Genomic DNA, 15,700 nt, shown 5'->3' with positions numbered 1-15,700 from the left:
TGTGTGTGCCTGCTGGTGACAGTGTCAAAAACTAGTTTATGAATTAAAATGACTTTTTAGTGCATGAAATAAAGTCACACTGTATGAATACATGTAAAAATGAAAATAGACAAACGTACTGTATTAAACCGTTTTATTGAACAGCGCCGTTCCTTCCTCTGACCAACATGATTCACATTCAGTAAGGCCACACACTCTGCTCAGCCAGCCACACTTTAGACTCAAAGCCAGGTGGTCACGCTTTAAAATCAGAGGCTGTCACATTTACACCAAAGAGATGATTTTTATTGAAATGTTCAACGTCTCACTTTGACAAATTGTCCCATTACTGGCTTGAGAACTGTTAGAATATTTAAATATTGACTGCAACAAAGCAGATTATACACATGACCACAACTTGTAATTCTTTTCATACATTTGTGTCTGAACCTCAAGTTACAGAAAAATAGCGTCACAAAAAGCACATCTGCAGCCACGTGACAGCTGCTGGCCGATGGCATCATCAGTCTTTTAGGGTCATCAAACATATCGATGGACCGCCGAGTGCTTTAGTCTTACTGTACCCTCTCACCTCGAACTCTCCCAGAATGTGCACTGAAGTAAGGTTAATTACATTTGACAAAGCCTTGGAGGTCTTCCAGGAACTTGATGTACTCTTGATGCTCGATGGCCGTGCTCAGCTCCGTGAGCTCATCGACGAAGGTGTTGTCGACCCCACGGTCAGCCAGGAAGTCCATCAGATGGTCATACAGGGCCTGAGAAACAGTACAAGAAAGTAAGCAACCTTGAACACAGCGTTGGTTTCAGTGACTGTTATAATTGAACCGTTGCTGTGTGTACTGCCTCGGCTCTCACCCAGTCCAAAGAGTCTGTGTTGAGGTTGTAGCTCGTCTCCTTCCACTCTGAATCTCCCTGTGGCTGAAAACTGACCTCTCGAATGGCAAAGATGTCGCTCTCCTCTTCTCCCTCACCGTGACTCATCTACAAAATACAAATTGTTCAGTATTGAGCACTGTACTGCTCCTACTGGCAATATTAGACATTCATTTTATTTGACTTTACCTCATCTTCAGGGAAATGGCAGTCGAACACCAGGGAATGTTTGGCAGCCTGCTTTGTCACTTCAACAACAAAGTTGGGTGTTGATACAATCTCCGGCTGCAAAAAGGGGGAAAAAGCTTAATACGTGAAACGTTAAGGTTAAAAACGTCAGTGTGTAAGGCAGGAGCCGCCTACGGCGCTGTGCAAGCGTTTAAGTGTTGTTAGGAAATGAGCAAATGGAGGAGGGGTTTATTGAAACGAGTGCAGACATGAAAACACAGTAAACTAATATGAAAACAGTGTAGAAGACAAACTTACGAGTTCATACAACTCTAATGAGCCTGAAAGTCAATATTTCGTCTTTATTCTTCAACTCAGCTTTTGTTGCGTTTGACGAGCGCGCTAACAGAGATGTTTTCCATCTCTTGGACTAACAAAAGGCCATCTTATCTAATATTAGCACTGCTGGCTGAAATGCAGCCTCCACTGTTTTACAGTCGGAGCCTGTTTTCCCTCTCCTGACCTTTTCTGTACGTACCGACTATGATTTGAAAGAAAACTCTCACATTTAGATTCCTCACTAATGTTCAACAGCTTCTTGAGAGCCAGCCTTTCACTTCATTTCTGATGAGGTCGCAGTAGATAAACAAACTTCTCTCGTGTTCTCTGTCAAATCTTTGCTGTATTTTTTCATCCATTTCTTAAGGACGCAGCTTTCAGACACTCTTCATCTGCTGTAGATAGTTTAGGGCAGGAGTGTCAAACTGCAGGCCTCGAGGGCTGGTGATCCAACACAGCTGATTTAAATGGCTAAATGACCTCCTCCACATGTCTTGAAGTTCTCCAGAGGCCTGGTAACGAACTAATCACTTGATGCAGGGTGATATCTAAGACCTGCAGGACACTGGCCCCCGAGGCCTGGAGTTGGACCCCCCTGGTTTAGGCCTATCACTTGTTGTCCAGTTTCCTCAGATGTTTTTAAAAGGCCATATTGCACAACATGCTGCAATGACAGCTCTTTGGGAATCATCTTGTTGTTGCAGAAATACAATGTTTAACCTGTCAAACTGCGTCCAACCATCGCTGGCGTGTTTTTCACAGTTTCTACTAAAGAAATGGGAATAAATGTTTTTGTGACAGGCTGCTAGCAACGAAGTGCTTAAAGATACAAGTTTAAGTTCTTTTCTAAGTCGTCTGTTGTCTTTCGTAGGCGTCTTTGGTTATGTTTGATTGACACACAGGTCAGTGTTAAAAAGCTTAACCTCGTCAAACCACTGGCTGTGCCTCACCTCCTCTTCTGCTGATTTCTGCTGTGTCTGTTCCACTTCTTCCTCAAAGTTGGGAGGAATGCTGTTGTTGACGTTGAATGTGACCGTGACTCTGTGAAGAGCAGAAATACGGTGAGCTGGTCTGTCACGCCACGCTGCCCACACATTTTAGCAGACTTACTTTTCTCCAGAAACACTTCTTGTGAGTTTAGCCTCTGTGCCATTCATCTCCAGCTCCCATCCTCCAGACACCTTAGGAAGACTTTTGTTTTTCTGGATCTTCTTCTCTTCTTTGATTTCATCAGACAGGAAGTCGCCAAAAGCTTTGTCACCTGAACAAAGAGGTTATGGTTTCATCATGAGACGTGATGCAGTTTGTTTAAAGGTTTCATTTTGACAATTAAATTGACCATCGAGGCTGATTCTAACATTTTACACAACACACGGGTGCTGGTAAGACTGCTGAAAATGAAACATCTGCTTTGTGGCTGTCCAAAAACTTCTCGTTTGACACTATGAACAGTCCTACACGTGTCACGTGTGCTGAATGATCAAAGACTATTGGCAGGTTCAGAGCCTTTTTCAGTGACAGCCACTAATCACAGTTTAAGGTGAAAGACTCCGAAGATGCTGATCTCAGTCTATAACGATCGTTAAACAATCTTTTTACCCCTTTAAATTGTAAAGGACGTGTTGATCCAAGCAGTCCAAGTTGCCGGATCCATCTAATGTTACGTTTATTGGCTGCCTGGCTTGTATAAAGCAGATTAAACCAAACGTCACCTTCTGTGTGCAGTCCTCCACAGCCACACGACACCGACGGACTCAACACCTTGGAGCTGAAGAGTTTGGGCCTGTATCCAGACGAGGCTCCGTTATTACTTAACATCCAGAGAGACCGGGTGAAGGGCCGACTTATTGCCGAACTCGGAGAGCGCAGTGCCGGGTAGCTGAGGGGCAGAACTCGCGCTGCGGAGGTGCTGGCTGAAGAAAGGCGAGCAGCTGCTCCCACCGCACGGACGACTGACTTTAGCATGATTGTACAAAAACACCACGACCTGTCACGACAGAATCAATGCGCTCAGTGCCGCACAGCTAACTGTGAACACCGGTTACCGACGCTGCTTCTAGAAGACGCCGACAGCACGTGTGGAAGGACACATTGACCCAGATACTCTTTGCGCCGGAAGTAATACTCTAAAAGCGAAAGACACGAAACAGCAATTTTAAATATTAAAAAACTACACAGAATACGACAAAAAGGACTATAACAGGAAAAATAAATAATAAATAAACTAATTAAAGTTATTTGGAAAAATTACGTGTGTGTAGACGATTGTCTACACATCAGCGCCCCCTGCAGTTCAAATCAGCGAGCGCAGAGGGCGCTGCAGCTTTTTACAGTGTGGCTACAAATCTAAAACTTCACGCTGTGACACTAAAACAGAAACGCTTACAAATACATATTTAAGGAGATTAAGTGCAAAAATATCTGCGTGCAGGGGCGAGATTTAATAAGGCTTTGCTCCAGAGTTAAACCCCGTTTTGGCTTAAAAACTGTCAAGATTCAATAAAATAGTCCCAGCCTCAGTTCTGCTACTGAAAAGCTGGAAGGGGTTTATTTCGATTGGTTTACCGTAGTGCATTTGTAGGAATTTCCCTTTTCAGTGTGTGTGTGCATACATGATCGACTGAGGTTCCTAAGGACGGGATTGCATCAGCCAAAGTAAAACAGACACTTCGCTGATCAGGTGCATCATGTGAATCCCTCCCGCCAGCAGATGGAGCTGCTTTCCAGTGTTTCAACAGCCCGCAGACAGCGTCTGTGAACCTGTCTTTGAACGGCAGCAGGGAGATCCTGTGTACTGAAGTGACTCAATGAACAGTCAAAGTCTTGAGACGCTTCTCATTTCCGTTTTGCTACTACAATGGGAAATAAGTCCATTGAAACATAAACGCAAATACATGAGGCAAAAACAGAGTTTGTGCACTTCTAATGAGCTTGAAAGTCCAAATATTTGGTATGAACACTTTATTCTTCATCACAACCTAAACTCTCTTAGACAAGTCTTGCCATTTCTTTGAGTAGTCTTCAGGAAGAGTCGTCCGGGCTTCTTAACGGACATTCAAAGCTCTTCTTTGCATGTCGGCTGCTTCACTGCTTCAGCGATGGAGACGTCAGGCCACGACTGATGGTGCGCTGTTGCGTGCTTTTCTATCCAGGTCTACTTTTACTGCATTGGCAGAGTGTTTGTGACCAATATCATGCTAAAAAACAAACACACTACTCTTCTGATAGTATTGCATGGTGGGTCAAAATCATAACTCCATCATAACACAAGAGCCCCTGGAGGAAATGTCATCTTTGGCATTTTCTGTTGATTCAAATAAAGAAATGGGAGCGAATGATATAGTAACACAGCGTCTAAAGATATGACAGGTTGTATGTGGAGACAACACTGGCTTCTCCCTCAAAGTTATGCAAAGTGTTGGCTGTTTAAGAGACTTGAATAATAATTAGACTCATGCCTAATGTTGAACACCTCAAAAACTGTCAGTATGTATTTTTCAAAACGCCCCTTAAACTTGAAGCAGTCAAACATATTCCTGGATGGAGTAGAGCTTGAATTAGCTCCAGAATTTAAATATCTTGGGGTCATTCTAGACCCAACATTATCCTTCAAGAGTCACATAAAGTGTCCCAGGTACTTAAATTTAATAATCGAAATTTTAATCATATACGTAATAATTTAAATATGAATCTTGCAAAAACTTATTTTTACTCAATGATCATCTCTCATATGGACTACTGTTTGACGTCCTGGTCACTTGCTTGTCCAACAACACTTAAAACTATTGAAAACATTTATAAAAGAAGTTTAAAACTACTTGACAAAAAACCGACCTCCCACCACTGTCATGTGTTAAAAAAACAGAAATTACTGAACTTCAATAACTTAGTGAAACTTAAAAGAGTTTAATATATAAAGTCTTACACTCCTTTGCTCCACCACCACTAAAGCAGTTCATTAGGCATAAAGAAAGCTCAGACAGGACCACTCGAGCTTTAATCTGAGGAGACGTGTTTATACCCCACAGACGGACAGCATTTGGGCAGAACGTCCTCTCTGTCCAGGAGGCCATCTGTGGAACAGTCTTCCTCAACCCATTAGAGAATGCTCTACATTCAATTTGTTTAAGGCAAAGGTTAAAAACTGGTTATGGACAAATCAAGTGTGTGATCATGTATGAGTTGTATAGTTTTAATATTTGGGAACAGAATGGTGTGTATGTGTAAGTTTGGTGATGGAGTTTTTATTATGAATGAATGATGAATTTTTATGAATTATGTCTATTTTTTATGTTTAAGGACAACAGATGGAAATTAGCCCTTGGCTATAATCTGATATGTTTACATTCATGTAAATTTTTTTTTTACATTTATGTTCATTAACATGCACTGTCCTAAATAAATAAATAAATAAATTTAAAAAACCCAAAACGTTCCTTTGAAAATGGTCAGAACTGAAAATGAGTGAAAAAGCATCCAGCATCCAACGGAGAACTTAGCCTGGAGAACTATTGCTCAAAAGCACTTAGGTCGTCTGCTTGGAAGCAAAATGTTTTTAAAAACGAGGTGGCTCAAGACTTTCGCACAGTGCTTAAACCATACTATGGCCATAACACAACAACACTAAACACATGTTAGAACCTGACTGACGTGTGCCGAGTCAGGTGGATTCGTTTTTATTAGAATATGTAACAAACATGTATTAGGATCAGATGATCCACGCAGAGAGGAGCCCCGGCAGGCGTGCATTCGTTCCAATAAACTTCATGCAGATCAGATCTTTTGATAATTCTCTAAAGCATTCAGCGTTTGACTACAAAGTTAGAAACTGTGTATTTTATTCAGGTTATATTTTACAATCCTGAGTCCAACGTGTAAAAAAAAGACACTCCGTCCTGTTCATCAACACGGCGTCATTTACATTCTACGAAGCGTGACGGAGCCGCACGCGTCTGCACGTACGTGTGGTGACTGCGTGGGCATCTGCACGACCAACAGCAACAAGCAGAACCTGGAGAGGAAGGCATGCTGGACGGTGACACGACTGCAGATGGGAAGAAGAGCATGCACGAGCTAACAAGGCTGTGTAAGTGAAACCATGTCAGTGTGACACGCTGCGTTTGTTTTTCATGTTGTGAATAAGGGAACAGCTGACAGTAGACTGAAACAAATCTACTTTGACTGCATAAAGAAACCCCTGTAAGACCACTTCATGTAGACCCCAAACAATCAGAGTGCTTTTCTTAGCTCCTGAAAAACTCATCCTTCAGAGTAGAGCAGCCACTGATCTGTCTGCTGTAGCGTTTTCATGGCTATTTGGTAGCAATGAAGAAGAACATGGTGGAGAACAGCCCCGTGCTGTGCTCCTTTGAGGTTACCTGTGCTGTGTAAATGCATGCAACTACTGATAGAATCAAAGCAAGACACTTCAAAGCAAACTGGCTTTTCAGGCCAACCGTGTGGCTAAATGACGAGAAGAAGAAATTACGGCTCATAAAATTGGAATGACAGTCCGGAGGAAGTCAAGCTTCGATATGCAGACTTCTGCTTCAGTGACACATGCCCAAAGCTTGTCAACTGGGAGGTAGTGAAATCCAGAGTAGTTTACGACACAGCGGACGTTCTGCACCAACTTGCAATAAGAGTCTTTGTGGCAGGCGGCCCGTTTCTTTGTTGGTTAGCTCTTGTTGAGGTGGAGCTTGCGGCCAAAGTACTCGGGCGCTGCATCCAGCAGCCAGTCGGCGTCGACCAAACAGAGGTCTCTCATGTAGCAGCGGGAGGTGTGCAGCAGCTCGTTGAAGACCACGTACGCTGGCTTGGCCTGGAAAAGGACGGAGGACGGGTGGATGGCCACGGGCTGGTGGGTGTCTAGAGCCAAGTAGCTGCCGTCGGGCTGCAGCTCTGCAGCGTTGACAAACATCCCGTGGGCAAGGCAGCGGCGAACGCTCGCCGTGTCTGCTCCACACGATTCCAGTTTCAGGTTCAGCTGGGAAAACAAGACGTGACTTATTAGACAGGTCACATGACTTCACCGCAGAGACGCACAAAGACAGGTGTGCAGCAGAGATCAAGGAGGAAAGCACCCATTCATCAACTCGCTGTTTTCAAAATAGCCCCGGAGGCGTTAGCCTGTGAGATGATGCACATTCATAATAATATTTACACATTAAATGTTAAGAAATACTCTGTAGTTGATCAGGATAAACAGCGATTCCTGGGAGAATCCCTGTGTGCTGGCAGAGGTCAGCAGATGTACCTTAAGGCAGATTTCTTTAAGTTGTGCCTGGACGTCTTTCACGAGGCCCATGTTCCTGCTGTTGACAAAGTTCTCCCGACACCACTCCTACAGCAGCAGAGATCACGTGACAGCTCAGCAGCACGATTTCATTTATGTATTTTCACTAGTTGTGTTCATCGCACCCACCTTGTTGCCACCGACTTTCTTGAACGCTCTGTAAATGTTTAGCAGCGTCATGTGGTCTCCTTCACTGGACATGAACTTCTTGCGCACTGCAAGCACCTCGTCCCGCCGGGCCGGAGGGTTGTACAGCACGGTGTCCACAGACAGCAGCGACACGATGCTCAAAATCTCCTCGGAACACGAGTAGTCCGGGGACAGCAGGATGGTCTGCGGCGTGGAGCAAACAGAGGGGTCTGCTTGTGAGCTGACACTTTGTCTTTGACTAAATGTACAAAGAATATCAGAGCAGAACCAGCAGGATTTACTTTGGCATATCTGGGCTCCAGAGGGAAGCTCGCCATCTTCTTTCCCAGAGTGGTGAGGAAAACCTGCCCGTCCTTCTTCTCCACAGCTCCCAACAGCTCCAAATGATCCACAGCAGAACGGATGGCCTCTGGTGGGAAACACAAAGCACTACTACAGCTAACTCTGCATCGCTTACCGGAGGACCAGAGGGGATTCCTGACTGACAGCATCTTACCTGGAGAAGGCTTGGACATGAAATCAAAGTTTGTCACGTCTGGAATCCCCAGAGCCATGAGCTGCAGCATCACACCTGCCAAGTTACACCTGCGGGTGAGAAGCATCACACACAGCTAAATCAATGAGACACGTGAGGTGGATTTTTACTATCACGCGTGTAGAGCAGACTCCACAGCCTACCTCTGAATCTCAGGAACAGTCGTGGGGACGAGGTTGTCAAATTCCTGCTCAGTGTAAAGACGATAGCAGAAGCCAGAGTCCTCCCTGCCAGCCCGGCCTGCTCGCTGCCACGCCTGCGCTTTGGAAACACGCTGCACCGCCAACACCTCCAGGCCGCTGTCTGAGAGTCACATCATGTGCGCTGTTAGGAGAACACCTTATCTGTGCCGTTCAATTTAGGATCACGGGGGAGGGCTCGACTTCTTTCAAAGGGTCACAAGCCAAACAAATATTTTTACACATCTAAATGATCCTTACAGCAAAAAAACCCTGGAAACCACATTTTTTCCCATTTGTGGGTTTTTTTCCATCCATCTATCTTCTGCTGCTTATCCAGAGCCGGTCACAGGGGCAGCAGCCCAACCGAGGGACCAGACTAAGAACAATTCAGAAGAAGCCCATCGAGGGAACAGTTCCCCCTGCCCGGGATAGGGTTACCGGGGCCCTGCCCTGGAGCCAGGCCCGGGGAGGGTGCCTGCGGGCGAGCGTCTGGTGGCTGGGCCTAAATCCATGTGGCACAGTGTGAAAAAGGGACACGGACCCATCTTCCTGCAGGCCCACTACCCGCAGGAGGCGCTGCAGGGGTCGGGTGCACCGTGTTTCCCCCCCCTTAGTATTAAATGGAAAGACTCAAGCACAAGTATTTCTCTCTGCGTGATTTGTGAATTTGCAATCTGAATCTTCTCACCTGGATTGAAGCGTTTGGCCTTCACCATCCCCGTGTCTATGACGTATTTGATCCCAGAGATTGTAACTGATGTCTCGGCGATGTTTGTGGAGAGAATGACTTTCCTGCAGCCCTGGAGAGAAAAACGTTTGCAAGACTTACAACATGATGCTGAATGTCTAAATCAGAAGATACTGCTGAGAGCAGCAGTGTGAGATGTTGAGACATGTTTGTACCTTTGGAGCTGGCAGGAAGACCCTGAGCTGCTGTGTTGGGGGCAGAGATGCATATAGTGGGATAACTACCATCGGGCCACAGCTGTCAGGCAGATGCTTGGCGATGTCCCGACACGTCCTCGCCAGTGCCTCAATCTCCTCCTGGCCCGTCATGAAGACTAAGATGTCGTGTGATGAAGGAGCCTCCTGCATGACCGTGTGTGGAAAATCGTCATCACGACAGAATGTAACCTGTGTTTCCAATAATGATGCTAAGAAGAGCGGTGCGTTTGTTTGGCTTCATCTAAACTGGAAATAGGAGACACAGAAACTACCTGATGGATCTGGAAGATGGAGACCAGAGCAGCCTGCAGGTAGTCTGACTGTGGCTGTTTGGTGTAGTAGATCTGAATGGGGTGCTGCCTGCCTTCCAAGTACAACACGGGGGACTTGTTGAAGTACTCGGAGAACAGATCCACATCCATCGTGGCCGACATCACTATGACCTGTGGAGGTTAGGACACCAGGTGCAGGCTTTAGAGCAGATGCAGTGAGGCGATTCACACTGCGTTTACTAGAAACGCCGAAGTCACAACACGTGTGAACTTTGCTCCTACCTTCAAGGGAATCTTGTTAAGCTCCTTGCGCCTGCGCTGAGCCGTCTTAACCACACCAAAGAGCACGTCGGTGTGCACAGTGCGCTCATGAGCTTCATCCAGGACCACCACAGTGTAGCGCAGCAGCAGGGGGTCTCCGATGGCCTCGCGCAGGAGCATACCATCAGTCATGAACTTCAGCTTTGTCTCAGGGGAGGTGACATCCTCGAAACGCACCGTGTAGCCAACCTAAGAGGAAGCAACAGAAACACAGCACAGACGTCAACAACGCAGAGGCATCAACTCCGGTGTCCACAGCAGACGGGAATCCCGTTTATCGTGAGTACCAGCTTCCCCAGCTGAGTCCTCTTCTCCTCTGCCACCCTTCCTGCCAGTGAGATGGCAGCAACTCTTCGGGGCTGAGTGATAGCGATCATGCCCAGCCGCCCGATGCCAGCCTCGTACAGATACTGAGGGATCTGAGTGGTCTTCCCAGAGCCGGTCTCACCTGCCGGATCACACAGGACTGAGTTATCTGACACATACAGATACAGGGCGGAGCCCAAAGCAAACTTTAACTCTATTTATATATTTAACGTTGCATACTTTTGATTATCACGTGGGCAGAAATAACAGAAGACACATGTCTGTGAAGAGACGTTAGCCAGACTTTCTACCCACAAACCCAACACAAAATAGGCAGTTTAAGATAAACTACAGAGTATAGTGTTGTTCACGTGTGCGGCTGGCTGTAGCTGTGAACACTCACCTATGAGGACAGCACCGTGCAGCTGCCTCAGCTGGCTCAGGAGCTGAGGCTTCGCTTGATAGATGGGAAGCTGCTTCCTCTGGACGTCTATCGGAGTGCTCGCATTTCCCTTTCTAGGCAGCAGCATTCCAGGCTTGTTCTTATCGAGGCGGAAAAACACGGATCCCGGCTTGAATCTTTTAGCCGGAGGAGGGTCGGGGTCGTGAGGCATGTTCTGGAAAAAGTGACTGTGGGAGCGAAACCGCCGAGGGCCCTTTTTCAGATTGTTTCACGCCAGAAATGAAGAAAATAAAGTTGTTTTCATACTCGCTGCCAGACCAGCGAGCGGCACTGCGGATGTTTTGCTACCTCGGCAAAAAAAACCTTCCCACGTGGTCGGCGCAGAGGTTTGACGTCATAGGTCGCGTTTATAGCACGTAGTAACATACGTCCTGTACTGGCGCACAGCCCTTTGACCTCCTGGACATATCCATACAGTTTGCCTTTACTACACCGGCCACGTTATTAGGTACAGCTATTCAACTGTCTTTAAGGGCAGCAAGCGACTGAGTTCACCTCAGTGACTTTGAACGCGGCATGGCTGTTGGTGGCAGCATCAGCAGCTGAGAGCAAAACATCCAGTGAGCGGCAGCTGATAGAGATTTCAGAGGAGAAAGATGGAGCCACTCCTTACATCATAAATGATGTAAGACAGGAGGTTGGCATCATGGATGTGCAGCCGACAAATCTGCGGCAGCTGTGTGACGCCATCATGTCTGTATGAACCAGCATCTCTGAGGAATGAATCTGTGCCACAGTTTAAACAGTTCTCAAGGCAATAGGTGTGTCTTAGGGAGTATATAGCAGACACCAGTGTGACTTAAACTGCAGTATAAGCAATACAAGAGTGCTCTACAAAACAGGATATATACACACTTTACACTTCTTAGTCCATTAACATCACTCTAGTTTGGAGGACATGAAACAATAAATGAGATGGGAGCGACTGCAACAATTTTTTTTTAACGTTACTCACTTCCTGTGGTGAAAAGCACTTTATTTCTACAGGTGCGGCGCTCCTCACTGTTCCTCAGTGTCCTTCGGTTTCTCACCGCCTGCGTTGTTACTGCCACTCAAACTCTGACAGCTAGTATCACCCTAAAGGTCAGACTAACACTAACTTTACGAGCACGAGTTTGCGTGAGATGAAAATCTGTGGATTATATAGTAAAAATGGATTAATTGATAAACAAAGACATGTCATTAATAACCAGGATTGTACCAAGATCTTATTAACGTAGTCAGCTTATCAAAACACTACGTAACCACGGCTTTTAGGCATTTGGGAATTTCTTTTTTAAATCACTGAGGGGCAACTGACAGATTATTGATGTCAGGAGCTGATGGGACTGTTTTCCTGTGGGCTGAGATTCATGTGGATTCAGCCGGAGTCAGTCAGAGGAGAACTACACTCTTCCAAATTTCACCGTATAAACCTGACATCTGTTCTCAAAACACGAGCTGTGCAAAGTGCAGAAGAACACAAACCCGATCCAGAGCCGTCCGTGTGTGATGAAGAAACGGTTACTGTGCCACTCTTATTTCTAGCTCCAAAAGTCCGTGGTCAGTCATTAAAGTCAGTATTAATATTACAACATGCAGACAGAATCATGAACAGCCCCACTGACACACATGTCAACATCAGTGATGGGATTTTTTTAGAGAGCCGGCTCTTTCTTCAGGTTGTTTTGTTGCTTTAATTAATTTATTATCAACAACAATAAAAATATGCACAACATGAAATACTAATGTAAAAAAAGTTTTTTATTTATATATGTTTATTATATAAATATGCTTTTATTTATTCCCTCCACCTAAAATTAAAAAAATACATTATAAAATACAAAAACCAACTATTTACAGTTCAACTTTGGACCATTTAAATTTTCAGCTTTTTCCTTTTAAATAAATTTAAAGTGAAACAACACAAAACACTGCAAACCACAACACAATGAAATATAAATTAATGTGCAAAACAAAAAGAAGATGTGTGTTCTCTGTCAGACAGGCCTGGGAGGATTTTTTGGGAGCGTGTTTTCCTGCTTGGAATTACATACATAGGATTCCGTGCATGAATAAACTTTCTGAATCCTTTATCATCCACAACTGAAAATAGTTGGAAATCAAGTGCAATCGTTTTCAGGTCTTTATCAGCTGAGTTGTGTCTTGCTGGGTCACAGACTTCTGCAAAAACGCTCTCATAGAGCTCTGGGTTGGTTTAGGTGGTGATGGTGGTGTACTGCAAGATGCTGTAGATGCAGCAGCAGCAGGTGCATTAGACACACTGGCATCTTCGTTAATATCACACTCAGCTGATTGTGTTTCATCTTCCCCTTGCACTGATGGGTGGACAGTTCTCAGGAGCCTGTGCAGGTTGTTTGTGGCTCGGCTCAAGATTGAAAATCTATTTCTATCTGGAATTTTATAGACAACACAGAGGCCGAGTGTAGAATCTGCAAGAACAGCATATCATAAAGAATCTAAAGAGACTGGGAATTCCCATCACTAGTTCTTATAGATCCCCCAGATAGCAGGAGGACATTGAACTGATGCTGATTAAACATTAATTGAATGAATATTTGCTATCTGGGCTGTGTGTGATAATGCTGTTTCAGCTGCTCCCTTACTAACAAGAGGTCGTCACAGCGAGCAGCTCCCATGTTCGATTTGTAGATGTTTAAATCAGACGCACTTCCTGACGCAAGCCCAAAGGAATTTGTCTCCTTTCCCGGGAGTGAATCGTGGCTCTTGCCCCGACAAGCAAGAAAAAAAGTTACCCTCTGGATAACTTTATCCCACTGACTTGTTCTACATTGATGATTGCTTTGTGGAGGCTTTACTCTCATTAGTGCCTTCTCTCCACTGTCTTCAGTCCTCCTCAGCTGCAACTGGAACATGAAGGAGGATCATTTAAATACCTGTTTGTTGTCTTCACATCTTAGACCAGTTATTAAATACAGTCAGCTGTAAACAAACCCTTCACCTTTTCTCTGTGCGTGATGGTGGTAATGTGGACCACGAGGCAGACAAAGAGCTGAACATGTTAAAGAACTAACCTTTATTTGATGCTTCACAAGCGCCTGACACAAAACAAGTCCATGAATGAATCCCAGACCAGGTAGAGAAGCAGACACCACAACAAAGAACACATGCAAACTAAAGCCCTACTCACAGGTGCCTAATGTGTGTGTGTGTGGGGGGGGGGGGGGGGGGGGTTGGATATGAACTGTAACCAAAAGCAGAACCTGTGTAACTAAACTCAAAGAGCCTGAGACTATGCTGAACCAGCAGAAGTCAGAATAACGCAACATTCAGCAAACAGAGTCGTGGTGCTTTCATCACGGGTGCTGTGACAGGAAGCCATGAAACACAGCTGCCGTGCTCACTGTCCCCACCTGTGCCTCGTTCCCACCTGTGGGTTCACGTGTCTCCTGTCAGTGCACAGTGTTGTCCCCTCCTCCCGTGTTCACCCTCCCATTACCATTTTGTGGAATTTGTGCTTCTGTCTTTGTGCTTCTTCCGGTTAGTCTGCCCGCCACGGCGTCCTCCATCACCAGCCATAACCCTGCGGGCTACTTTTACATGCACTGGTCTCATTATTTGAAGGTTTGGCCACGTTTCTCATGAGAGTTCACTGCTCCAACAGCACGTACGTGAGGCAGAGGAGAAGAAAAACAGCAACGGGAACTAGTTCAGTGAAGATAGTTAGTTCAGGCATGCAGTCAGCACTAATCCTTTCTACGCAGTCATTCACGAGTCGTGACTTCAGTCTGTCTCTGCCAATTACTGTCAGTCTGAGGCTCATCCAGCCCCTCCTGTTCGTGGTGCGTTCATTCATTCACATATTGTGACGCTCAGCCTCAGTCTCGGGGTTGTTCTGGAGCACAGGAGTCAGGGCCACACTGCATGTCACCCTGGGAAAACATTCATTTGACTCTGGAAAAGTGCCTGAATTATAAAGTGATCTGACGCTTGCTCTTGTTTCTCAGTCATTTATCCACCAGTGTGCCTATAAAAACAGCAGTTTGTGCCAATTGTGCTAACAGAGCGTTTCATTTAATACTTTGATTGTCATGCAGCCCTTTTTTTGCAAAATCCTTAAAATCCTTCCAAATCCTTGCAATCCCACTAAATTCTATGCATGGCATTTTGTGGCGATTCCCAGCATGTACTCGTGTCTTTTAGATTTAACCAGATTTAGATTTGGATTTGACTCCAGACGAGATGCCCCCGTTTATTTATATCGGGAGCGAGAAGGCAAGAAATGCTCACAAGTGGAAGCAACATTTTTCAAAGCCTCACAGTTTCATGAGGCCATTTGGACTTCCCTTTGTGAAGATTAGAAAATGCAAAGCAGCCGTCGGCATGAGAATGGAGAGAAGGGGCCTGAATTATTGAGCTGGATGAGAAAATCAAAGTGTTTGGCGGCGTGCGCCCACACATGGTGTTGATAAAAGTTAAGAAGGCTTACTGCCTGACAAACGGTGAGACGAGAGTGGGCAAACATGCAGAACTGTGGAAGATGCACCGTGTTTATGCTTAGCTTCTGTGGCTTCTATCTCTGTGTAGCACGCAGGAAGAGAGTGTCAGCGTGGCTGATAAGGTTTGATTGCTCAAAGAGAGGAGGGCATCCGGTGCTTGTGTGTGGCAACTGTTAAGTTATTGAAACTTGCAGACCAAGTTAACAGTAAATTTCGACAGATGTCTCTGTGCTTATTATGTCTCCTGAGAAAAGCCAGGAGATGCATGGAAACGGTCAAGTTACGCAAAAAGGCAACAGGCTGATAACAGAGCGACCGAGTGCAGAGAGAGAGAGAGGAGGAGGAGGAGAGACGGAGAGCAAGAGAGAGAGAGAGAGGAGGAAGGGAGGAG

At 45.4% G+C, this 15,700-nt stretch overlaps 2 protein-coding genes across 2 annotated transcripts; both read right to left on the bottom strand.

Moving 5' to 3' along the window:
* Positions 1-116: 116 nt before the first annotated feature.
* On the bottom strand, positions 117-3,494 carry c1qbp (complement component 1, q subcomponent binding protein). Its single transcript, XM_026182809.1, has 6 exons — positions 3,093-3,494; positions 2,491-2,641; positions 2,331-2,421; positions 1,063-1,158; positions 856-981; positions 117-755 (listed from the first exon to the last, which is right to left on the bottom strand). Exons 1-6 carry the CDS (start codon positions 3,343-3,345, stop codon positions 606-608), a joined length of 867 nt encoding a protein of 288 aa, XP_026038594.1. The 5' UTR covers positions 3,346-3,494; the 3' UTR covers positions 117-605.
* Positions 3,495-6,014: 2,520 nt separating this feature from the next.
* Positions 6,015-11,235, bottom strand: dhx33 (DEAH (Asp-Glu-Ala-His) box polypeptide 33). The gene is made up of 12 exons (XM_026182291.1): positions 10,790-11,235; positions 10,368-10,528; positions 10,042-10,269; positions 9,760-9,930; positions 9,446-9,631; positions 9,231-9,342; positions 8,504-8,663; positions 8,322-8,410; positions 8,107-8,234; positions 7,805-8,008; positions 7,637-7,723; positions 6,015-7,366 (listed from the first exon to the last, which is right to left on the bottom strand). Exons 1-12 carry the CDS (start codon positions 10,998-11,000, stop codon positions 7,058-7,060), a joined length of 2,046 nt encoding a protein of 681 aa, XP_026038076.1. The 5' UTR covers positions 11,001-11,235; the 3' UTR covers positions 6,015-7,057.
* Positions 11,236-15,700: the final 4,465 nt, after the last annotated feature.

The sequence above is a fragment of the Astatotilapia calliptera genome, chromosome 10 (genome assembly GCF_900246225.1).
Source record: "Astatotilapia calliptera chromosome 10, fAstCal1.2, whole genome shotgun sequence".
Taxonomy (NCBI): Eukaryota; Metazoa; Chordata; class Actinopteri; order Cichliformes; family Cichlidae; genus Astatotilapia; species Astatotilapia calliptera.
The sequence above is the reverse complement of the archived record's forward strand: the minus strand, read 5'-3'. Positions and strand labels throughout refer to the sequence as shown.

What these genes read in the sequence shown, in the direction of transcription:
- dhx33 (XM_026182291.1), bottom strand. Translation starts at nt 11,000, where the DNA reads ATGCCTCACGACCCCGACCCTCCTCCGGCTAAAAGATTCAAGCCGGGA. An exon ending in TCTTCCTGCCAGCTCCAAAG is followed by an intron (nt 9,343 to 9,445) that starts GTACAAACATGT and finishes TTTTCTCTCCAG; the next exon opens with GGCTGCAGGAAAGTCATTCT. An exon ending in ACTGTTCCTGAGATTCAGAG is followed by an intron (nt 8,411 to 8,503) that starts GTAGGCTGTGGA and finishes TCTCACCCGCAG; the next exon opens with GTGTAACTTGGCAGGTGTGA.
- c1qbp (XM_026182809.1), bottom strand. Translation starts at nt 3,345, where the DNA reads ATGCTAAAGTCAGTCGTCCGTGCGGTGGGAGCAGCTGCTCGCCTTTCT. An exon ending in GCCATTTCCCTGAAGATGAG is followed by an intron (nt 982 to 1,062) that starts GTAAAGTCAAAT and finishes TGTATTTTGTAG; the next exon opens with ATGAGTCACGGTGAGGGAGA. An exon ending in ACACAGACTCTTTGGACTGG is followed by an intron (nt 756 to 855) that starts GTGAGAGCCGAG and finishes ACTGTTTCTCAG; the next exon opens with GCCCTGTATGACCATCTGAT.